Source organism: Sapajus apella, unplaced genomic scaffold (genome assembly GCF_009761245.1).
Source record: "Sapajus apella isolate SASKATOON/1434 unplaced genomic scaffold, GSC_monkey_1.0 scaffold19, whole genome shotgun sequence".
Lineage (NCBI taxonomy): Eukaryota > Metazoa > Chordata > Mammalia > Primates > Cebidae > Sapajus > Sapajus apella.
In genome coordinates, this window is record NW_022436959.1 from 18,546,065 (window position 1) to 18,572,861 (window position 26,797).

Consider the following 26,797-nt stretch of genomic DNA (forward strand, 5'->3'; position numbering starts at 1 on the left):
CTTGTGAAATTTGCAAATGTAATATTTGTGATGTTAAAAAAGAGAATTCATAACATTAAAGCCTCTACTTTTTTAACATAATTTTTTCTTTTGCTCCTAAAGCAAAATATCTTCACAGACAACCCAAGTTTACAATAGATAAATTTATGCCAGCCATTTTTTTTCCCTACAACATTGTGTATGTCTTTGTGTATATTTTTTCCCAACATATGTATTCCAAAATGTGGGTAGAATTTTTCTTTGTACCTTGAATACCAAGCAAAATATATTTATTTTAAATGTATTTTTTAAATAGCTGTTTTATGTCATTTTTCCTGGACCTGATTTTCATGAGAAATGAACTTTAAATGAGATAAAGTATGCATGACACACAAGACAAAAGAAACCCACCCCTTTCTGACAGCTTACACTAAAATTAACTCCAGATAGATTAAATACTTCAAACATAAGACCTAACACCATTAAAAACCCTAGAAGAAAACCTAGGCAAAATCACTCAGGCCATAGGCCTAGGCAAGGACTTCATGACTAAAACACCAAACGCATTGGCAACAAAAACCAAAATAGACAAACGGGATCTAATTAAACTCCAGAGCTTCTGTACAGCAAAAGAAACAATCATTAGAGTGAACCAGCAACCAACAGAATGGAAAAAATTTTTTGCAATCTATCCATTTGACAAAGGTCTAATATTGAGAATCTACAAAGAACTAAAACAGATTTACAAGAAAAAAACAAACCCATTCAAAAGTGGGCAAAGGACATGAGCAGACACTTTTCAAAAGAAGACATTTATGAGGCAACAAACATACAAAAAAATGCTCTTCATCACTGGTCATTAGAGAAATGCAAATTAAAACCACATTGAAATACTATCTCAGGCCAGTTAGAATGGCAATCATTAAAAAATCTGGGGTCAACAGATGCTGGAGAGGATGTGGAGAAATAGGAACACTTTTACACTGTTGCTGGGAGTGTAAATTAGTTCAACCATTGTGGAAGACAGTGTGGCGATTCCTCAAGGACCTAGAAATAGAAATTCCATTTGACCCAGCAATCCCATTACTGGGTATATATCCAAAGGATTATAAATTGTTCTATTATAAAGACACATGGACACGTATGTTCACTGTGGCACTGTTTATAATAGCAAAGACCTGAACCAACCCAAATGCCCATCTATGATAGACTAGACAAGGAAAATGTGGCACAGATACACTATGGAATACTATGCAGCCATAAAAAATGATGAGTTCATGTCCTTCGTAGGGACATGGATGAATCTGGAAACCATCACTCTCAGCAAACTGACACAAGAACAGAAAATCAAACACTGCATGTTCTTACTCATAGGCGGGTGTTGAACAATAACACATGGACATAGAGAGGGGAGCATCACTCACTGGGGTTTCTAGGGGGGAAATAGGGGAGGGACAGTGGGCGGTAAGGAGGTTAGGGAGGGATAACGTGGGGAGAAATGCCAGATATAGGTGATTGGAGGATGCAGGCAGCAAACTACATTGCCATGTATGTACCTATGCAATAATCCTGCATGTTCTGCACATGTACCTCAGAACCTAAAGTGCAATAACATATATATATATATAAATTCCCATTATTTCCTTAAGTTTCAAATATATCATCAACAGGATTTTTTTCATTGGAACTTATCAAAGGCAAATTTCAAAACTATCAATACCTGTAAGTTTTTTTCATGTGGTTGTTTTGTTTTCAACTCAATCAAAAATTCAAGAAATTATGCATTACTAATAGCCTAAAACCTCTTCCTAAAATCTTGCAATGGGGGCTCCTCAGGTTTAATTAACTAGACTTATTGGCTTCTGAAAAAAGACTATGTTTAAACTGGTATTTTCTAAATTCCAGAGAAGAAATACTTGTTTTTAAAATTCTCTTAAAGAAAACTCTTTGTTTTTTCTTATTTATATTAATAGTTACTTGCTTAGACAAAAGCAGAATGCTATGTGAATGCACTTTATTTAATGTTACATTTTGTAGATTTTGTTTCAGAGAAACTGGAAGCAGTCAATTAATTAGTTGATCTTTTAATGTTAAAGGAAAAATATTCAAAAGTCATTTACCCTACTATCAAATGAGATCGCCTAGGCCAATGTTCTCAAAGTGAGTGAGCTCCTCAGAACCAGGAATGCTAAATGGTGCTTTGTTAAAAGTGATTCTGTGGTCCAATGAAATTTGGGAAATGCTTGTTCAACAAAATTAAATAGGTAATGAAAACTTTTTCAGGGCAATTAATATGCTAATGTCTACTATAAAAATCACATCATATGTTATCATAGGCAGAATTTTCCAGACAGAACTATTTAGTAATAAAATCGTTTTTTCTCCTTATTTGGGCGGGAATGGGGAAAATAGGCCATTGGCCAATATATCTGTATAACTAAAACTAGTTCTTGATATATTTTTTCTTCTTAGACATATTCCTATGTGTCTTTGAGCAATAATTTACCTTAATTAGAAATTTACATTTCTCTTTCATATTTGATGTTATTTCAATGGACATTTATTTTCCAATTTGCCATTTTCAGAGAGAAAGAAGTACCAACCTGAATGCTTCCAGGTACTCAACATCTCCCATCGGAGGATCAAGGCCACCTGTCCAGGCAATATTTATATTGTACCCTTCTCCAAGGCCTGTTCCGACCTGGGAAAAGAGATACACACCACAGTGGGCAGAGAAGAGGGCAAATGGAAGAAAGCAAGAAGAGACAAAAACAAGCACATGGGAGCTCCTGAAATAAACATCAAACAACACACCAAATCAGCCCAACCTTCCCTGACAAACAGTGCTCTGGGTTATGCACTTGTTCTGCACTGGTTCTTGGTCCCATGGGACAATTCAGTAATCTCATGTAATTTAAAACACCAGCAAAGGACAAGAAAATTAGGGGTAATCATGCAATGCAATTACCTGAAAGATACAAATAAAAGTGGGGCTCTAAAGAAATAAACCGAACCTCATTTGGGGCTCCACTGCCAGGGAAAAAGTTCCCTTCATCATAGCGATGGAGTGAAATGTACAGGATGCTGGGGTCAGCATAAAAGGCCTGCTGGGTACCGTTTCCATGGTGAACATCCTACAGGGAAAAGAAAACAGATGACAAATACAGTGATGTCTAACTTTGTGTGGAGACAACCTTTCTGATTTCTAGTTCCCTATCTTTCTACTCCACTTTCTTTCTCATTTTCTGTCTTCTCAATATGGTCCTCTTTTCTTTCTCCCATTCAGCCTGCTTCCACACCACCCCCTTTACTTCCTGAACTTTCAGGCAAATTACCCTTTAATGCACTCATTTTTTAAACTGGCTTCTAAAAATCAGGAAACCACAGCGAGCATGCCCTGGAGACTCCAGATGAGCAGTCATTGAGAAAGCCCAGTCCTTTGGTACAATTAGATATTTATACACCGGCTCTTTGTACTCTTTGCTTCAGTGATGGAATCTCGCATCCTGTTTTATGGAGGAATTTTATGACTTATTAACTGCCAACAGTTCATAACCCCTCAGGCTTAATTAACTAGCCTCTTTGGCCTCTGAAAAAAGACTAATGTTTAAACTAAACTACAAACTAGTATTTTGCAGAAGGATCTATGGCTTACAGAGCATTTTCACAATTCTTGACAGAACACTGAACATACGTGTAGTGTATGCATTGATTTGCCAAGTCCCACCATTAAGGTCAAAGGCTTTGCAACCAGCTGAATAAATTGGCTTTCTTGAAGCATTCAGTTCAGTTAGCAATCCCTCCGCAGTTAGAATCACTTCAAAAGAAAAGCCAGATGCAAAAAGGACTTCATATTTCATTTTGGTAACATGGTAACACAAGAGTCGAAGACACAGGAGCATGAGCTCATTAGCTCTTAAATTATTTGGGCCAAAGAAGAAAGATGGCATGGGGTTTTATGCAATCTGCCTAATTTTAATATTATATCATGGCTTTCTTTATAGCCTTCTTCCTGCTCTTTTTTTCTTTCCCTACACCAGTCTTGTTCCCCACTCAAAAGAAAAAAAAATAGCCTCATATAAAACTTGAAGTTCTTTTTCTCACTGTTTTATGATACAGATCCATGCCAGAATTGATATAAGAAATGAAAAAGCCAATAGAACTAATAGCATTATTTTGAATGTCTTCACTGAAAGACCTCAGGCATAAAAAAAAATAAACTCAATTAATATGCCTCATAATATCTTCTGAATAAAAAAAGAGCCACTACAAACATGAATAATTTATATATTTGTATTCAATAGAATATTACTTCTATACTTTAAACATATAGTTTCTGGTTCTGTTATTTAAAAGTTTTAAAAACTTATAACTACATACTTTATATTAGTAAGATATAGAATAACACTAGTGTCAACAATGATTCCTATAATTTTTAAGTCAGACACTATGTAATTATTTTGTATGGATTATTTAATAATTAAAAGACAAGTAAACTGAGGCTCAGAGAGTTTCAGTTACTAATACTATACAGGAAATAAGTTGCAAGACTGGGTCTTGATCTAATTCCTATTCCGAAGGCCAAACTCTTAACCCTAATACAGTTAACTGAAACTTACATTCATAATCTTTTTGATCCTCTTGGCCAACCTGTGAGGTGAGTTATTGGTCATTATTGCTCCTTAGGAGGTTTACATGACCTGTCTTCAAACCAATCTCCAGCCCAGCACTCCTTCACTAGACATTATCATAGACTCATTTTGGTGAATTCTGAAAACCTGCATTGAGCTTGCCATCCATGTGGTAGACATACAATAGTCCTTTCCCTTTTTTGAATATTACACAAATCCAAAATTAATTAATAAATCACAATGTTGGGCAGACACACATCATTCCAGAAAGCTGCTTCAGCTAGAGGCATATATCATCAGGAAAAAAAAACATATCTTAGTCAAATTGTATTAATTCTTGGGTTTCTGAAGAGACCAAGAAAAGGAAGGAGGTCATAACTAAACTATTTTTCTTTATGTAAACAAGGATGAACAATTAAAGCCACAATGTCTTTTGTGTTTGTTACTGGATATCTAGAAAATGCACAAATAAAGTATTCTGAAAAACAACATTAAGGGGATATTTGCATTTCCCTTATACAATAGTAATTTTAGTCAGTTCCAAGACACATTTGGTTTGAGCATATTCATCCACAATTTGAACAGCAGAATATTGTTTTGATTACTTTTGTTTCTCTGAAGACACTGTAAATGTTTACTTAAAACAAATATAAAATGATATGTTCTCTCAGATATAGTTATTTGTTCTTGAAAAATGTGTTGGGTACTTACTACTGCATACATTTTTGGGTAAGAAATAAAATCCTGCCATAGCATAAGATTTTCAACAGACATTATTATTAAAATACATAAATCCATTCTGCTACAGGTAATTCTTGATTCTGTATTCATATTCACTGAATATTTAGTGATAAACGTTAAATCCAATTATGTCTTTTGTTTGATACAACTTACAGCATAGCCTTAAGAATATCATTGGGTTTTGTTTTGTTTTGTTTTGTCTTGTTTTCCTTGTTGTAAAAATATTCAAAGTACTAATTGGTCAGTTATGATCTGAGGCTTGCTTTTGCATGGCAACAAATATATAATAAACTAAGATAAGAAAATTATTGATGATTGTGAGAAATTACTATAGAAATGAAATAAAATGAATCGTTAAAAGCCCCAAAATAGACCTGTATCTCAGATATATGGGGAAATGCTGAAAATCATTTCAATATTTTACTGGTTAAAAAGCATACTGCAAACACTGATGCTATACAAGGATTTAGAACCTGTATATTTCCACTATTATGTTAAAATAGCTTTGAATAAATCATATATTCTACCAGCTAATGTTATGACTCCTTGTTATTTAGTACAGAAACTTGTAAAAAAGCTCTTAATGTGCTTAATCAACAATGCAATTTCCCAAAATCTAAGGACATTTGAATTAATTTTCTCTTTATGAAGATAGCATAAAAAGTATTTTTGTCAAAATAAAAGTCACATTACCTAAAAGCTACCTGAGTCATACAGTCTTACTTGTAGGACAAGTTAATCCCCTGAACACAATGGCCAGTCTCTTGCAAGTTGAAAAGCAAGTACACCTGCTCTCTCTCAACACCAGTCTGAATATGTTTGGCATCTCCCTCATAAACAAAAATGGAATAAATGAGCTCCACAGATCAACTGGAATCATTCTTGCCTAAAACACTCAACACTGCTGAATTTGGCTGTGACACAAAGTAGGAGGTGAATTAGAACTCTAGCTCTGTATTTACTAAGCATATAAAAATGCTGAAACTGTCAGACAAAGGAGTACCTTTGCCATCTATTGGTGCTATAATTTGTGGACTTAGTTCACACACCCCAGTTAACAATGACTTTGGATATGCAGGAATAAAATGTTTTTTTTTTGTTTTGTGTTGTGTTTGTGTGTGCGTGTGCGTGTGTGTGCGTGTGTGTGTGTGTGTGTGTGAGAGAGAGAGAGAGAGAGAGAGAGAGAGAGAGAGAGAGAGAGAAAGTGTGTATGTGTGTGTTCCTATTAAATAACCTTCACCTCTTTTTCATTGCTGACTTGCAGAATAGACCTGTCAGCCAGGGAGAACGGATGTCTCAAGGCCACGTGGCACTTTAAAACTTCCTTCTCAGCAGCTGGAAGAAACAGGAATTTCCTCAAAGTAGCCCTGCAGCTGCAGAATTTGGAAGACTTGAAAGTAAGAATATGTGGGCTGGTGGTGATCTCAGAGGCAACCCTTTGGAAAGGACCCCATATATTTAGAGAATTTGAAACAAAAACTTCTCGTCTAGTATAGCCTGTTGGGAAATCAGTATCCTTTATGATTGGATAATGGAGCAAATACATAATCAAAGGCCAGGAAGCTTACAGGAAACTCCTTGGAGCTACCAAGTAACTTATTTTATAAATCGTATCAGATTTTTCCAGCAGTCTTTTATTCCTATACTGTATTAATGTACAAAAACAAAACTTTGCATATAAATCCTCTGACATACAAAGTATCCATTTATCACAAGGGAGACATTTTAGCTTTCAAGTCTCTTGTACAGTTCACTACTTTTGAGTCTAGACATTACAAATATGTTTTCAAAGGGGACTCTTAACAGTGTTTGACTATCATCCTATAACCATAAAATGGAAACAGAGGAGATTCTTTAGAAAGTAGACACTAAAAGATCCTTAAGGATAGGACAAAGAGTTCACCAATCACCTTCTTACATAATTTTGACAGATTGAGAAAGCTTAGAAAAATTCTTTCTCCAGAATCTTTGCTCTTTATCTGCTATCCTTTCTTTAAGTTTCTAGCTTATCTTTCTGGCATAGAATTTAGAGAACTAGGGGCATACTATTTTAAAAATTTTAATATCTTACAAATTATGCAGAACATTAACAATTACTTTAACTGCCATTTTGCATATAAGTGAAAAAATGGGTATTGATGTCTTCATTTTTGTAAAATTGTGACATCTTGCTGCTATAGTATATCTAGGCCTTCAACACATTTCTTTAATGGTGAACTATGACCTACACTGAGACTTAGGTGTGTTTGGAAAATACATGGATAGTTGGGTTTCAATATTCTTCACTCCAAAGTGCTTGCAGGAATCCTTCAATATAGTGTGTGAAAAACATTCATTCCAGTGAAGTGCAAGAAATGGGTATCATTCTTCCATTTCTTTTATCTTCATTGTAACTTAACTAAGCATCTCTTCACATGGCTTTGTTTGTTGTGCTCTCTCAACCCTATGGTGTGCCTGCTTAACTGAATTTGAAGGCTGGAGGGTGAGGCCATGACTTCCAATAAGATTTAATTATGAGTGCAGATATGAACAAGATTTAGACTATTAAGGCTTGCACTTCAAAAAAAACCTTTAGCATATTTTGCCTTTAAATCTTTTATCACCTGCAAAAATTAATTAAGTGCAGATGTACCGGGTTCGGTTTGGATGCCAGGGTTCATTTCCTGTCTATGCTTTGTCAGACAACCTATTACACCTCCTTGTGAACTGGAGGCAAACTGAAAACTGGGCTCATAAATCACCATTTACTTCTCTTTTGCCCTTTTCTGGGTTGGTCCTTTTTGTATGGGGCAGATCTCCAGCTCATTATTCATGAATATACTGTGGACAATATGCCAAGTGTCATCTGCTTTTAAACAAACCATTTGTTAAACAAATTATAACTTTATTGTGTAAGAATGCATCATGTTAAAATATAAGATAAATCTAATGCCTTTAACTTTGAATCATTCAGAGTTTCTGCAGGGTATCATCCCAAACTGGCATCTGAGATTGGAGATTTTTTTAATAAGAGTGACATGCTGACTTGTTTTAATAATACCACTGTTGCACAACAAGCATCATGATTGCTGACCAGGGGAAGTGGCCAATTGGTTACCAAAGCAACTACATTCTTTCCAGCACATCTGACTATCGAGTCTATATTCTGTAGGGAAAAGTAAATTCAGGTTCTGTTGGGTTATTTTAACTGTGGAAGTATCAATTCATTTAAGGATCATAAAAGTTGCCCTGATCTGCGCCTTCTTCTCATTAAATTGCAGTTAACACCATGAAAGTGAAACGTGAATGTTTATGGTTTCAGAACTACAATCCTGAATTTAATGAGTTTCCACATTCAAAGGAAACACACCCTTCAGCTGTTTTCAAGTGCTAAAAGCAAGAAGGCCTAACAGAGAAATACAAATCCACTCCCTTTTATCTAGAGTCACTGAAAATGCAGCTCTGGCCAGGAATACATACCAGATCTACAATCAATATCTTGCTTATATTTAGTTGGTCTCTCAAGTATTTGGCGGTAATTGCAACTGAATTAAAAAAGCAGAACCCCCTGCGGAATAGAGAAGAACAGAGAAATAAGAAAGCAAATCATCCAGGAAAACCATTATAAATAATGTTCAGAACATTTTTTTTAATGCTATATGATCTCTGAAGCCATAAATCTGCTTCTGGGAGTACCTCGCAAGATTTTTCAGTCCATCTGCTAACAATTAGAGGCTTCAGAAACATGCATGGGGCAGGTAACCGCCAAGAACTGTGGTGCTTGGAGATGGGCAACAGTCCCTGGTACTTACATGGCTGTGGATTCTTCAGCATGATGGCCAGGGGGCCTCACAACAGCAAATCCATTCTGTGAAAACAAGACAGATTTTCAATGGTCAGATATGGTGGGGAGGGGAGAATAGAGATTGCTTGGATCTCCAGACACAACAGTGCACCAGGCACACACACAAAACTGAAGTCTCATATGCTTCTGAGATGCTTTTTGCTCCCCCATTGCCAATCATGGAATGAAGAGAAACAACATATATGATCACACTTTCTCAGATCCTGTCCCAAAAAGAAGACTCCGAGTCAGGGGAAGGACAGGATTTGGGGAGTTGCACCTAACTGGCAAACATGCATGTCAGCTGTTAAATCAGCATGATTCATTTTCAAGAACAACTTCTTATTTGATGACATCAACATCCCAGAGAGAGAGAAGAAAATTTCATTCTTGGTGCAGGTTTAGGTCAAAGTTTGGAAAGACCAGAGAAGATCCAAAGTGAAAAGTCTTTAACTGGATCTCCTCAATGGTTATTTATACTTCAGTGTCAGTAAAATGATAAATTTACACTCACACACTCTCATAGACACAAAAGAAATCCCAGAAAGGTGAAAAAGAGAACAATGGAAGGCCCATATTTCTTCCAGTCTATAAATTTAGCTTGGATGACCGCCAAGACTTGCAACTTTATTGGATTCCCTAAGTCAATTTCTAGCCCAGGTTCTGGAATTTTATAAAGAATTCCATGGCTGAGAAGCAAGCTGATCTATCCATGATCAAGAAATGCCTTAACCTTCAGATTAGCTGGAATGCATCACGGAAAGGTGAAGTAACTCCGGCATGAAGGCAGGGAACTATAAATCCTTGCAAAGCCAGCATGCTTAGAAAAGTTGGGTTGTCTGATGTGAAGTAATCATTTATCACATGGTTCACACCACCTTTCACTTAACTATGGTTCAAGTAACATGCTCAAAAGAGCATGTTAATGCTGTTTTATATATAATCCTAAAACTTTTGAAATAATTTCAACATACCCCAGGGACTTTTTTTCAAATCTTTTATGAAAACATAAAAATGCTGAGAAAACTAATCTATTTTCTAGGTCTTTAAACACACATACATTTTTTCCAGAATGTTATGGTCATTAACAGACAGTGAGTTAATTTGCTATGTACTTTGTTGAATATATATAGTAATATAATCAGAAGCAAATTAGAATCAAATAACATAGTATCAATTAGAAATCTAGTAATGGTTATAAACATATTCCCTGTTTTTGTTCTTAAGACACTATCTCTCTGATGGTAAAATATTTATATGAAAGAAACTATCAATGAATAACACAAGATAATAGAGACTGAAATATTAAGATTATAGAATGACACTATAGAGTGCTACAGGACTTCTGAGAATGGAGAATTTGATAAAGATTATGACAGATGCAAATAGTTCACTGGGAAGCCAATAGGATGAAAATAACAATGATTATATAATATAAGGCAATATAATTAGCATGTAAATAACTTTTATTATTAGATTAACCACACTAAAAGTTTTGTGATTTGATTAAAAATATGTTTAACGGATCAAAGGTATGGCATAACAACACAAAGAAGAAAACATCCAGTGTCCAAGAGCTATTTTAAAAAATCACTTAATTTGTAATTAAATGAACATAGCTTAGAACCCCAGAGAGAAGCCATTTTTCTACCCTGGAAATTAAAACTTAAGAAAATATTTTATGCTGACAATGGAGTGGGTACGCTAAATGCTCATATGCTGCTTGTAGAAGGATAATTCATTATAGCCTTTTTGGAAAATGATTCACCTCTATATATCCAGAGTCTATAAAAAACATACATATCTTCTGATTTAGTCATCTACTTAAAGAAATTCTGCCCTAATGGTACCATTAACTATGTACACAAACAATTATGTAAAAGATAGTGTCTTATTCATACTAGGAAAAAACAAATTACCTTAATGAGATAACACTAGGAGACTGGTTAATGAATTATGGTACATTTATACCACGGACTATTAGATAGTTATTAAAATTTGTTATAAATATTTAGTGAAACAGAAAAGACTTTATAATTTTTAAGTGTTAGTATTAATAATATACATAGTATAATATATATGAAGGAAGGTTTAATATTTTTGATTTATAATTTCAATTTAAATATATGTATATATATAAATATACATATTAATATACATATTAAATGAAAAAACTATATTTACATGTATTTAAATTGCATAAATATACACAATTGTATAAATATATACAATTTAAATATATGTATACATATAGTTTTTTTTGAGACAAGGTCTCGCTATGTTGCCGAGGCGTGCCTCAAACTTCTGGGCCCAAGTGACCCACCTACCTTGGCCTCCCAAAGTGCTGAAATTACAGGTGTGCACCACTGTGCCTGGCTAAATTTCATGTATTTTTCAAATGGTTTTAGAACAAAAATGAATTGTCTAATAGTGAAAAAATATATATATAACAGAGAATACTGAGAGGTAGGTGTTAATGGGTCTTACCAGAAAAGCTGTATTTACATAGGAAAAAAAAATTAATGCATTCTAGGCAGGGGTTAAAGCATGAAAACAAAGAAAAAAGGATTTTAGAAAGTATTATGGAAGAAAGTCAGTCTGACTCTAGAGTTCATATTAAGAAATAATATGGAAATGAAATCTCATAGGTAATTAGCTGGATTATAAAAAACAAAACACAACAAAACAAAAACCAGATTTGAATTCTTTCAAATCTTCCTTTCACTTACAGCCAAATTCCTTGAATGAAATGTTTGTTTTTCACTTTATTATCCTTTGCAGTAACCTCCATCATTCTGCCAAACTACTTCTGAAACGGCTTAATCTTAGGTTGAAAATGATCTTCTTCTTGCCAAAATCAACAAACTTCTTCTTAGTCATCATGATCCACCCAAACCTTCCCCTGTGCCCTCCGAAATATCAAACTCCTCTACATTTTCCATACATTTTCTAAGTGCCACCCTTTCCTTAGCTGAAACATCAAAAGGCTGCTTCTCCCACAGTCTTCTCAAGTGGTAGTTGTTTCCCCTCTCACACCTTAAAAACCTGCCTGCAGCAAAAGGCAGAGTTGGTGTTCTTGTGTCTTCCCTGCTGCTTTGAGAGCACAAAGTCCACTGCAACTACCCCAACAATAGTTTCTTATAAAAAAGAATTATATCACTCAGAAAAAGAGAAGACAGAACACAGTAAGATGCCTAACTCCTAATGCAGTCTGGGTTCCTTTATTCTGTTACACTAGAGGTGTTGGTCCTTCTAAAATCTGTCTCACTACCTGCAATTTGGACCCCATCCTTCCTGCTTTTCTACTATCCCTTAAAAACTTTTCTCACTAACATGATATATTTGTATAATTCCCCCTTCGGTTATATACATTGTATTGAGATTTAAATAGGTTAAGGCTTTCGCTATTAAAAATGTATATTTTATAAATACATACATTATATAAATTATATATGATGTATGTCTATATATTTATGTATGTGAATATACATGTATATTTGTTTATATATGTGTGTGTGAAGATTTTATATATAAAATCTATATAATTTTGTATAATTATATATATTTAAAATTATATATACATTTATATATATATATATATATATATATGAAATCTTTACCCTTAATATCATCAATTCCTCCAGTTGCTACACATTTTTTCTTCTCCTTTTAATAGCCAACCTTTCTTGAAAAGGTGGTCTGTTCTACTTTTACTTTCTCCTTTTCCTCATGTCTGCCTCAGTTATCAACCCTCTAATTTCTCCTCCAACCTGAGCAGTCCACTTAAGAAGCTCTTACAAAGGTCACCAATGGCCACCGTGCTACTGAATCCCAGGTCATTTTTTTTCTCTCAATCTTCTGTCCCCTCAACTTTCAACATTATTGGCTGTATCTTCCTTTTCACAAGACTCTTCTTGGCTTCTATAACTTCATACTCTCCTGGTTTTCCACTGTCTTTCTGCTTCCTAATCAATCTCCCTTAGAGGTTCATACTAAGTCCGCACATTTTTAAATATAAAAATTACTCAAGTCCAAGTCTCTGCCTTTTCCTCTGCTCTTTCCACACCTCCTAGGCAAGTCCACCAGTCTTATGAATTCAGCCATCACCTATCTCATATACTTCACAGATTTCTATTTCCAAGATGGACTCTTCTCTTGGCACCAGACAGAAAAATTAGACCATCTACTCAATATCACTTGGTATATCATAGTCACTTGAAATTCTATACCAAGATCAAACTCCAGAACTTTTACCAGCCTTCTATAACTTAGAAATAATACCATGACTGATCTGGTAGCTCAAGTCAGAGACCAATGGGTTGTCTTTAATGGCACCCTCTCCCTATCCTTTCTCCATCCCCTTTTATTTCATGACAAATTCCTGTTGATTCTGTTTTTAAACATCACTCAAATATATGCAGTTATGTCTGAATCCATCCTTGAATATGTTGTCTTCTGAATTTCTGCCTTTTGAATTACTCCTCCAGTAATTGTTCTTAGTAATTTCATCATCCACACAGATAACCCATTCAACATCCTGATTTCTCAGTTCTCTGACTCTTTGCTTTCAACATGTTAGTGTTTTGTTTTACAACCATATTCCCAGATCCTATCATTACCAATAGCAATATCACTTTTATGATTTCAGTGTCAAGAGTCCTACTCTCATATCTTCGTATCATTCAGTTATAGCTTCAACTACACTGGGACTTCCAATCCATTCATCTTATTCATGTTTGGTTATCCATCAATTACCCCCACCACCATGTTTGCTTTCCTTCTTATCTGGGTTAAACTGCAGACCCATCATTAAATTTACTCCCCTACATATACACTCAGTCATCTTGTTCCTTTCTCCCTCCAGCATACTCCCTTTGTGTATTCTGCTCAGGTTGCCATAACTCATGACCACGGGTAGGTGGCTTAAACACAGACATGCATCTCTCACAGTTCTGAAGGCTGGATGTCCCAGATCAGCTCCAGCAGGGTTTGTTCTCTGGTGAGGGCTCTCTGTGGCTTACAGACAGCCATCTTCTCTCTGTTACACTCACATGCCTTTCATCTGAGCCCTCACAAAGTGAACTCTGGTGTCTCCTCCTCTTCTTTTTTCTCCTTCTCTTCCTCCTCCTCCTCTTCCTCCTCCTCCTCCTTTTCCTTCTGCTCCTCTTCTTCTCCTCCTGCTCCTCTTCCTCCTCCCCTGTCTTCTCCTCCTCCTCCTCCTCCTCCCCCGCCCCCTTCTCCTTCTCCTTCTCATTCTTCTTTCTCTTTCTCTTCTTCTTCTTGAGACAAGGTCTTGCCCTGTCACCCAGACTGGAGTGCAGTGGTGCCATCTCGGTTCGCTGCAGTCTCAACCTCTGGGCTCGAGAGATTCTCCTACCTCAGCCTCCAAAGTAGCTGGGACTACAGGCACGTGCCACCAAACCTGGCTAATTTCTGCATTTTTAATGAAGATGGGTTTTTTTCATGTTACCCAGGCTGCTCTCAAACTCCTGAGCTCAAGTGATCACCTGCCTTAGACTCCCAAAGTGCTGAGATTACAGGTGTGAGCCACTGTGCCTGGCCTCTTTCACTTCTTAAAGGGTACCAGCCTAACTGACAGGGGATCTTAAGACCAAATGTGACCCTTATCACCTCTTCATAGGTCCCATCTTGAAATACAGTCACACTGGGAATTAGGGCTTCAACATATGAATTTTGGGGAGGTACAGGCATACTTTCAATAATTGTGTCCCTTTCTCCCTCCAACATACTCCCATGGTAAAACTGCCATCCTGATTAAACAAACGTCACATCTTCTCTGTTCCTGCACCTAAGTATATATAAAAGCCACATGACTGGTTGTCTAAATTCAAACCTTAAATAAACTGTAAGTGATGCCCAGCAATCACACCATATTCCTTAACAATGAACTCTTCCATCCTTTCAGATGAGCATTCCTACCTTCTTTTCTTTCTTCCAATCTCTAATAACCCCTGCTAATTCCTTATCCTTTGCTGGTGACTTTTCTTATTTCACTTAGAAAATAGCAGCAATTTGCAATACAATGTCTACGTTCTTCCACCAGAAATTCTACCCACCTATCCCCACCATCCCTGATCCTATGTGAGAACAATTAATTCACATGTGCACTTAATCTTAGCCACCCCACCCCACCTATTCAAGGACATCTCAACCACAGCTTTCCTCTCTCTCTTTCTCTCTGTGTTTTCTTCTATTGGATTATTTCCATCAGAATAAAAAACATATTGTCTTAATAAAAACAAAATGACAAATAAAAGTATTATATCATAGTGTTATAGCATAATATATAAATAAAATACAAATGATAATATGATAAATAATAAAATCTAGTATTTTATTGCCCATTTAATCCTAACAACTTGTGTTAGGCAGATATTATCCCCATTTCACAAATGAAGAAATGGAGGCATAGAAAGATTAAAGAACTTGCCTAAGGTTCATATCTAGCAAGTGACAGTGCTGGAAATCTATTCCAGACAACCTGGCACATAAGAACAGGCATTTAAGACTAGCTAACTGCCTGATCTGGTCTCTGTTCACCTATGACATAAAAAAGAAATATGTATTTGGTCTTTGCTCTTGTTTCCTGGCACAGCTTCTAAAACTCTTGGACTCTCTGAAGTGAAAGGTGTCTTTTTGTCTGTTAATGAGATGACTGGTGGTTAGGGGTTCCTGGATAACCTCAGGATGGGGGCTGTTTTCCAGAGGTATCAACAGCATGATTAGAAGGCTGATATCTTCCACCCCACACCCTAATCTCTGGAGAGGAGAGAGAGGCTAGAGGTAGAGTTGATTACCAAGGGCAAATAATTTTATCAATCTTGCCCATGTGATGGAAACTCCATAAAAAATAAAATGATAGGGTTCAGAAAGTTTCCTGGCTGGTGAACATGTGGGAAAACTGCAAGGTTGGCACCCTTAGAGAGGCAATGGAAGCTTTGTGCCTCTCCTCCATACCTTGTCCCATGTATCTCTTCCATCTGACTGTTCCTGAGTTGTGTCTTTATCGTAAAACAGTAATCTAGTAGGTAAACTGATTTACTGAGTTCTAGAAGTTATCCTAGCATGATCAAACCCAAAGAGAGGGTTGTAATAACATCTGATTTATAGCCAACTGGGCAGAGGCACAGATGACAACGTGGATATAAAACTGGCATCTGAAGAGGGGACAGTCTTGTGGGACTGAGCCCTTAACTTGTGAGATCTGATTCTATCTACAGGTAGAGAGTATCAGAATTGAGTTAAATTTTAGAACACCCAGTCAGTATCTGCAAATAATTCAAGAAGTGCTTGCTGTAGGAAAAAATAAATACATGTGATGTCTGAAGGTTCTATGTTAATTGCAAATATACAGAAAAACAGTTGATTTCACCACTGCATCAGTTTTATTTTGTACCACCATCCATCTTGCTTTCTCCACCCCAGCCACACTGGCCTTTTGGTTCTTTCAGCCATAGGGCTCTGCCTATGCTCCTAGTTGTGTGTGGGATGTTTTCCACTTACCCTGTCCCTCTGTTTGTCTGGATAATGCCTCCTTATCCACCCATTTCAGCTCCAACATCATTTCACCAGAGAAACCCTTCCTGAGCGTCTATCAATCACCATCAAGTCCCTCTGTGTTATGGTTTAAATTTGTTCCCTCCAAAACTCAGGTGGTGAAACTTAAGAGTCAATATGATATATTAAATGGTAGGGTCTTTAAGCAATGATTAAGTCATGAGAGCCTTTCCTGTCATCAGTCAGATAAGGCCATTATAAAATAGGTTCCATGCAGCCTTTGGTGGGCTTGCCCTTTCGCTTTCCACCCCTTTAAGAACACAGTGTCCCTCCCTTCAGGTGGCTGCAGCAACAAGGCGCCATTTTGGAAGCAGAGAAAGACCTCACAAGATAACCAAATCTGCTGGGACCTTGATCTTGGGCTTGATTCCAGCCTCCAGAACTGTGAGTAAATAAACTTCTGTTTGTTATACTTACTGCATCTGCTATATATTACTGCATATGTTATACATTACTGCATTTTGTTACAGCAGTACAAACGGACTAAGACACTCTATAATATGCTTTTAGAGATCTGCCAACCCCAATTTCTGAGAACTTATCTCCTTGTAAAGATGCAACTCTTGCCGTAGTTATTTAATATATTTGTTGTTATTATATTTCTATGATTGATATTCCCTCCCCACTCCTCAAAGCAACTACTTTTTGCTCACCATTTTATCCTCCATATTTACACAGGACCTGATATATAGTGACCAGTAAAAAATGAGAAAACACATTTATGAATAGCTAGTACCCTGGCTCTTTCCTTTCTCTTTGGCCATATCTCTACTCTGGCCTTTGCTGGAAATTTCTCCTCCCAAGGACCCCAGATTTACACCCCAGGTTTTGGGGGAAGGCTGATGTTTAGATTTGGTAGCACCTTCTTTCTTAAAATATAAAATAGTCTGTGCCTTATAATGAATAGAATCATTGATTTGATAAAACAGTGTGAAACATGTTTTAAAATAAGATTACTATTCTTACCATATCTGCTTTTCACACTGAATTATGAGTCCCCTGACAGGGAATTTATGTAACATATTTCTGACATAAAGGTTTGCTGTGTATAATACTTGAACCAAGTTTCTCCTTGGCTCAAGAACATGACTCTCTTCAATGAGTATTTTTCAGTAAGTTTTTAAAATAATTAATTTACCATTTTTCAAAGAACTTAAAAATCTACTAGTCTTACAAAATATAACTATCAGAAAACGTATGCAATAAAGAATTCAGTGACATTTTTTTTTATTTTCTCATTTAATGCTAATAAAATAGAAAATGATTTCCATTTTGTGAAAACAAATCTGTTTCTCAAACTTTGAAGTATATATGATTTCATATTTAATCTTTTTAAATTTATGAGCATCTTAGATTGTTGTTGTAAAACCCACAAATGCCATATTATGCCACATAATTTAGATTTTCCTACTTAATAACACGGAAAAACTCTTTGCTTTATATTTTATTTTAAGTTACAAAGACCAAGAAGTTAATCTAAGCAAATATATCCTATAGTACTTTTCTCGGGATTTCAGTAAACTTAATGGTTATCAATTTTATTTTGATAAACTGATTTGTAACATTTAGTTTCAAAGTTTTACTTTCCCTTCAGGCATGAATATGACTATGATAGAACTTCGGCCGTAGTTTAATGTCATCAAAAGTGATGAATACTCACGTTCCTACATTTTTGTTGTTTTGATTGGTGTTATGGATGTTTCTCCTTAGTTTAAAGAGAAGAAATGATGTTTTCCATTGTGATCACATGTGAAGTACAAGAGAATATTTGGTTGCCACATATAGCCATGTGGCATCCAGGATGGCAAATCTATGGCATTGTCTATATGCAAAATTAGATTTGAAGAAAAAAGAATCTGATCATTTTAGACTAGTCTATTTTTATAACTGATGAAATTCACATTTTCTGGGCAAATTTATCAAAATGTCAGATTTGTTTCCTTATATATGTAGTGAAACTCTCCCTGGGCAAATAAAGGGCAGGCAGTAAGCAAATCACTGGAACCAATTTAAACATCATTTTTTTTTTTTTTTTGACAGAGTCTCTCTCTGTTGTCCAGGCTGGAGTGCAGTGGCAACATCACAGCTCACTGCAACCTCCACCTCCTGGGTTCAAGCAATTCTTCTGCCTCAGCCACCTGAGTAGCTGGGATTGCAGGTGTGTGCCACAAAGTCCAGCTAATTTTGTATTTTTAGTAGACACATGGCTTTGCCATGTTGGTCAGGCTGACCTCAAACTTCTGACCTCAAGTGATCCAGACGCCTCAGTCTCCCAAAGTACTAGGATTACAGATGTGAACCACCATGCCCAGCTAAACATTCTTTTTTTAAAATTTTTACTTCACATAAGCTATTGCTATGGCAATGATGTGTACCTAAAATAAGACAGTGCAAATTAATATGATCGTTTTACTTGTTGAATTCATTAAGATTGTCCCATGGACAAGAGAAATGTATATTTCCATTTCTCTAACAGCCCCATAGTCAAATAGGTAGTATCTGGATGGTAAGAAATGCTACTAATTCCAACCTAGATGAACTAATTTAGGCTTCAAAATCATGATAAATAAGGGTCAAATCTCCACTGATGTGAGTGATAGAGCAAGAAAACATCCTGTATCAGAATCAGTCAAAAAATACAGAATGCAAAACAGAAAAGTCACAATGATTCAGACTTTAACAAATACCAAGCAATGAACCAGAGCTTAAATTAATACTACCTTTTTAATACCCAGTAGTCCTGCTAGTTACTTTCTAATTTTGATATATTTATTCTTGGTAAAGGTATAACTGCATTGCAGAGATAGTAAGTCTATGTGACAAGAGATGAGATGATTGTGTTTCTTTGTTAGAAGTAGTTGACCAAATATTTTTACTGAAGTTTTAGAAATATAACTATTTCAGGGAGCCATAACAAAATTTTTAAAAAGTCATATAGAGAAAAATGTTTTATGTATAATATAACTGCCTATTATCAAAAAACTAATTGAGCATATCAGATCAGCTGATTTGGATTCTGTTTTTAAAATTTATCTTTGAGTGTATCGGTAATTTAGAGCTCAATAATTACCTCCGAATGCCTAAGTATCAGCAATAAAGTACTTCTAAATGTACAAAAGTATCAATGCTTAGTAAAATAGTATGTATCAAAAGAAAGCACAGTATGAAAAAATTCTAGAGCATGTATTTCCAAGTGAAGATATGATGACTGAATTACTACTTCCAATACATGTGCTGAATTGAAAATTCATATGTAATGTTTTATGTGTGTGAACTATTTCACTGGAAGCCAAAATTCCAGCTACACAAATTCATATCAATGTATTATCAATTTTGAAAATGACTTTAAGAAGCATTATTTGCCTAAATGTAGGGTGAGGTTTTTATCTTTTTAAGAATGGTTGAGTATATTTAATCTACTTTGCTACTTAGTGATAACTATAATTACTAAATATATTTTTGCATAGGCAATTTGGCTCTTTTAAAAAAGAATTGTTCAAAGCAGCCAGAACCTGCAGTTGCTACGACTATGCTGGGATAGTACAGTTCTTCCCTCAAAAACAGGTTTGCTAGCAAGTGCCCTTCCCAACCTCTCAATAATCTTACTTGTCATGTGTACAAGTCTCTTACCTCAAGACAGAACAAAAGAGTAATGAAAATAAAGCATATATTAGCTAGTTTAACATATTTTAAAATATTTACAGTAATAAACTTCTGATTTTTTATATTAAGTTGTACAGAGGTTAAGAAGTCAGAAACATGGTCAAGACATAATGTTTTTGAAAGATCTAATTGGAGAAAAGATCCAAATATTCTCCTATTACGCTAATATTTTGTTTTGGAAAATCACTGTTTTAAGCATTTATGTTACTGGTTGAACCCTCTTTGGGTTTTTTTTTTGTTAGTTGTTTTTGCTTTTGGAGAGTGAGTGTGCAATGATATTTGTTGTAACAGGAGTTACAATATAAATAATACTGCTCACCTAGGTATATGAAGCACTTTATTTATAAGGATTTCCACCCTTTTATTCAGATAAAGTTGAATAGAGCCCCCAAAAATACAATAAAAATTCTTTAGGTTCTTGTGGAATATCTCTGATAGATCAATTATATGTGACTGCTTCCTCATTCAAAATGGTGTTGGTTACACTTAACATAGTGATATGAGATTCTATTTTTTTTTAATCTAAGGAAACTGAACATTGTTTAAAGGAAATTAAAGACAGTGTCTTTGTTGATGTCACTGGGATGTTAAAAATATTTGAGTAATATCATGCATGAAAATGGAATGAATGAATACTACCTTTCCCTGCTCTCACTCTCTGGTAATAGATTGGGGGATTTAGATGACTGGAAACCAATGTAGGAGCAGAGAGAAAAAAAATGAAGTCTTTCCTCCTGTGTCACCTCCCCAGGTTTTGTTATCCTTGTAAAAGCTTGTGCAACAATTGGCTCAGATTCCTTTTTTCAGAAATGGCTCAGGTATAGCTATATTATAAATATGCTATTAAATAACTGGCAATCTCAAGTTAACCAGTATGAATATGATACAGTTCATCATTCATTCAACATACCTATACTAGCTCACATTCATAGTTCCTATTCAGTAGTAACAGCGGCTCCTTGACATATTCTAAAGTCTTCCTCTTTAGCTACACTAACCTCTGTGATGAAAAATAGTTCCACATGATTTATATTATGGCAACAATAATGTGAAAGTAGAATGTTTCCTTCTCAACTTCAATTTATTGTAATTAAGCTTTATTTAGAAGTAAAAATAAATGCATATGTCTACTAAAGATTGTAGATTATTGATTTGCCTTAACATATAAATCTTTATGAGAAAGGGAAAGAGTATCACTCAGTCACTAGGCATCTCTTCATATCTGAACCATTTGTACTGACATTTGAATTAGTAAAAGCTTATTTTTTTGTATTGCCTTTAGCTACGGTTTACCATACACATAATGTTTCAGAATATGCTAGTATAGCCCCTAAAACCAGCTAACTTCAGCCTTAAAAAAGACCTTCTAAAAAGACAGTTTGCTTTAGTATCAATGCTATTAATCTGCAGCCTTTGAGGGAGGGAATTTTCACAAAGAAAATTTGTCTCTCACATGGTAAAATCTGGGAGATTAAGGGATGTAGGGATATTTGCCAAGAAAACAATAAGGGACATATGGGAATACCATTTTGTTTCTTTGAGCCATCTCAAAGTAGCCAGGAAAACAAGAGCCTAGCATTCGAAATTTAACTGAATGGTGGATCCCAAAGCCTATGCACAGCTGCCAGACCTGCTCTGTAAAGAATCTGGGAGGAGGGAGTTTGTTGACAGCACTGGAAAACAGTTCTTAAGGAGCCTGACATCTGTGGCCTGTAATGCCTAACAGCCTTCAGCCTGGCAAAACTAGGGCTATAGATAGGACTAAATGCAGTTGTGAAAAATCAGGATTCTGGTAGGAAGGAGACAAGGAATCTGATGATGGCGTTTCTATTACATGTAATTTAAGTTGAGCCCTTTATGAAAATAATAACAATGGATCCGCTATGAAGAAGGTCTTGTTCTAAGGGGGGAAATCATCACGATGTAGTCTTGGTAAGGCAATAATAACCCACTGAAAGCAATTTGTTTCGTTTATCAAGCAGTGGTTTTGACACAAGCCCCAACAACTCAATTGGCCAAATTTTTTGAAACACGACTGATTTTTGGATCACACTGATCAAAAAACAAAATCAGATATTTTTCATCATACAAATACGGCCACAGTATGCAAAACTTCAAAAAAAAAAAAAAGAATTAGAGAAGAATATTTGTTTTCGTTTTGTTTTTGTTTTTTAAGACACAAACTATTTTTTAAGACAGATGTTCATAGGCTTTTTGAAGATCATAGCACAAAATAATAGTAATAACCATGACCCGAACGAAGGTTATACTGAGCCAAAAAGACTGTATCAACAAATGCCCCATAGTAATATCTCTTTGCCTGATACTCATATATTACTATAATAGATGCATAATCAATAGTAGTACTAATATTTTCACTATCATATTTCATATAAATTTTCAATTAGTTTTATAAAATTTCAAAAATTTGAAGAGTAATTCCAATGCATATTGTATAACTATTACCAAAATGTCTAGGTTCTTTGGGTAGATGATTTTAGTTTTGACTATATTATTCTAACTGTAAATGTTCTTCTTGTATTAAACGCTAATTGTCCATGGCTATATACTACAAGAATAGCTACCAACAAGTAAATTTGATCAATTTAGTCAGACCTAGGTAATTGAACACAAATTTTGACCAAAGAAATTAAATTATATGACATTAGGTATTTAACAGCATTATATATAAAGAACATCAAAGCAAATGACCAGCCTTTTCATTTTATAGCAGACTGGGGTGGAAGGGATGAGCATGCACATGCGAATGAAATTTACTGTCATATAAAATTACAGAGGTGAAAAATACTAATGTTCTTCAAGTGTCTATGATATGTACAATTTGAACACTGGTATCAAAAAAGCCAAACAATGTCTTTTGCAGAGATAGAAACAAAAAAGCTGGGAACCATCTGCAATGTACATAAACCAGCAGATATCAAATTTAATACTATCAAAGACAAACATAAATTACTTGAAAGCTTTCATTTTATATTATTTATTTGTTCTATATTTTAAATATTGAGGTAAAAAATAGCAATACAAAACCTTGTAAGTAAATGCTAATGACTATAATTTATTTCAGGAAGCATTCTTTCCCATCTATGTTATTTTTAAAACATCATCAGGACTTTGTTTAAAAGTGCAAAGTAGGTGTCAGGGACTGAGAAAAGCTCAGTAAGGTTTAGACTGGGCAGTGATGTAGATAGAGTCTGAAGAAATATGCAGCAATTTTTAGTCAGTATAAGCTAAAGCACATATAAGTAATGAAATCCAGATTGTCTGAAGCCAAAAGCCAGATGAGGAGACTGGAAATAGGCAGATCCAATTACCATGGAGCAGGCAGTTAAAACTACAAATGAGAAATTGAAATTTTAGCCTTTAGAAATGCAGATGGAGGGACTAAAATCCTATAAGGAAATGGACTGTGCTGTGGTAACACCACAGGTCTTAGTTCCTGGGCAAAAAATCTTAGTAATTGATAGAGTCACCTTTTACTTTACCCGAAAATTTTTAAATATTTGTCACTTTTCAGAATTGTAACAGTCCATAATTTGGCTAACTTAAGTTTTCAGAAAGTCTTGGAGCACTGGTACAACAGGAGGCAAGAAGGTTAAAAACAAGGCAGTTTCCTACAAAGTAAATGTATAACTGCCAACATTTATCTCTTTCTCAGATATTTAGGTAGCTATTCAGCAGTGGATGTGCAGAAAGTATTTAGTAACATATTTGTCCTTTCCACCATTTAAGTTGAAGAAATAAACCGATAAATGAATCAGTGTGTCCCTGTTTTAATCACTTGACTTTGTCCTTTAGGAGTATGACCACGAAATCTGAAACAGGAAAGAGCTTCAACACCCTCTCAAAAATGTATCTGTTTTGGTGATCTACACCTGACTAGGAGGAGAAAGGATGTGTAAAACCTTCAGTCTGCCAAAGTAACAATAAATAACCCAAGAAGCCCAGTGAAGCATGTTTTTCTTTAAATAATTGAATAACTTCAGAAAGAAACTTTTAAAAGAATTAAACTCCAGAGAAACAAGCTCTCCCTCCACTGTTTTTGTTGTTTTCTGCATAATATTATTTTGGCTATTCAGGGTCTTTTTTTGGTTCCATATGAATTTTAGGACTTTTCTTCTATTTCTGTGGAAAATGTCATTGAAATTTTGCTAAGGATTCAATTGAATCCATAGATTATCTTATATATTTTAACGATGTTAATTCCTCCAATCCATGAACACGGGATATCATTCCATTTATTCAAGTCTTTTAAAATTTCTCTCATCAATGTTTTATAGTTTTCAGTATGTAAATTTTTTACCTCCTTGGTTCAATTTTTTTCTAAGTATTTTCTGTAGTTATTATAAGTGGGATTTTTGAAATAATTTATTGTTAGTATATTGAAACACTGATTTTTGTATTGTAACTTGAATACTATAACTTTCCTGAATTTATTAGTTCTAACAGTATTTTGGTGGAGTCTTTCAGGTTTTTTATACATAGAACCATTTCATCTTCAAGCAGAGACAATTTTACCAGTTTCCTTTCAATTTGGATGCCTTTCACTTCTTTTACTTGTCTCATTTCTTTAACTAGGCTTCCAGTACAATCTTGGATAGAAATAGAAAGATTTCACAGCTGAATTTTACCGGAAGTACAAAGTAGAGCTGTTATCATTCCTTTTGAAACTATTACAAACAGTAAAAAAGAGGGAAACCTCCCTAACTCATTTGATGACACCAACATCATCCTGATACCAAAACCTGGCAGAGATGCAACTAAAAAAGAAAATTTCAGGCCAATATCCATGATGAACATTGATGCAAAAATCTTTAATAAAATACTGGCAAACCAAATTCAAAAGAACATCAAAAAGTTTATTCATCACAATCAAGTTGGCTTCATCCCAGGGATATAAGGCTGGTTCAACATCTGTAAATCTATAAAGATAATCCATCACATAAACATAACCAAAGACAAAAGCCACATGATTATCTCAATAGAGGCAGAGAAGGATTTCCACAAAATTCAACAGTCCTTTATGCTAAAAATTCTCAATGAAGTAGGTATCAAGGGGTCGTATCTCAAAATAATAGGAGCTACTTATGACAAACCCAAAGCCAATATCATACTGAACTGACAAAAACTGGAAGCATTCCCTTTGAAAACTGGCACAAGGCAAGGATGCCCTCTCTCACCACTTCTATTCAACATAGATTGGAAGTTCTGGCTAGGGCCATCAGGAGAGAGAAGGAAATAAAGGCATTCAAACAGGGAGAGGGTGACAAATTGTCCCTGTTTGCAGATGACATGACTGTATATTTAGAAAACCCCATCATCTCAGCCCGAAATCTCCTTAAGCTGATAAGCAACTTCAGCAAAGTCCCAGGATACAAAATCAATGTGCAAAAATCACAGGCATTCCTATACAACAATAATAGACAAACAGAGAGCCAAATCATGAGTGAACTCCCGTTCACAATTGCTACAAACAGAATAAAATACCTAGGAATACAACTGACAAGTGATGTGAAGGACCTCTTCAAAGAGAATTACAAATCACTGCTCAAGGAAATAAAAGAGGACACAAACAGATGGAAAAACATTCCATGCTCTTGGTTAGGAAGAATCAGTGTTGTGAAAATGGCCATAATGCCCAAGGTAATTCAGAGATTCAATGCTGTCCCCATCAAGCTACCATTGACTTTCTTCACAGAACTGGAAAAAACTACCTTAAACTTCATATGGAACCAAAAAAGAGCCCGCAAGGCCAAGACAATCCCAAGCAAACAAACAAACAAAGGTGGAGGCTTCACACTACCTGACTTCAAACTACATTACAAGGCTACTGTAATCAAAACAGCATGGTACTCATACCAAAACAGAGATATAGACCAATGGAACAGAACAGAGGCCTCAGAAAGAACATCACACAACTATAACCATCTGATCTTTGACAAACCTTACAAAAACAAGCAATGGTGAGAGGATACTCTATTTAATAAATAGTGTTGGGAAAACTGGCTAGCCATATGCAGAAAGCTGAAACTGGATCCCTTCCTTACAACTTATACAAAAATTAACTCTAGATGGATTAAATATTTAAACACAAGGCCTAACACCATAAAAACTCTAGAAGAAAACCTAGGTGATACCATTCAGGACACAAGCATGGGAAAAGACTTCATGACTAAAACACCAAAAGCAATGGCAACGAAAGCCAAAATAGACAAATGGGACCTAATTAAACTTAAGAGCTTCTGCACAGCAAAAGAAACTATCAATAGAGTGAACTGGTAACCAACAGAATGGGAAAAAATTTTTGCCATCTACCCATCCGACAAAGGACTAATGTCCAGAATCTATGGAGAACTTAAACAAA

The 26,797-nt window shown here is 35.3% G+C and overlaps 1 protein-coding gene across 1 annotated transcript in view; it reads right to left on the minus strand.

The window, feature by feature from the left end:
* The window catches only part of HDAC9 (histone deacetylase 9), an 898,499-nt gene that overhangs the window by 165,406 nt on the left and 706,296 nt on the right, over window positions 1-26,797 (minus strand). Inside the window, exons 20-23 of the mRNA XM_032286709.1 lie at window positions 9,143-9,198; window positions 8,811-8,898; window positions 2,994-3,113; window positions 2,583-2,680 (exon numbers count right to left, since the gene is read on the minus strand). Of these exons, the coding sequence (XP_032142600.1) occupies window positions 2,583-2,680; window positions 2,994-3,113; window positions 8,811-8,898; window positions 9,143-9,198 (362 nt within the window). The remainder of the gene's footprint in view (window positions 1-2,582; window positions 2,681-2,993; window positions 3,114-8,810; window positions 8,899-9,142; window positions 9,199-26,797) is intronic.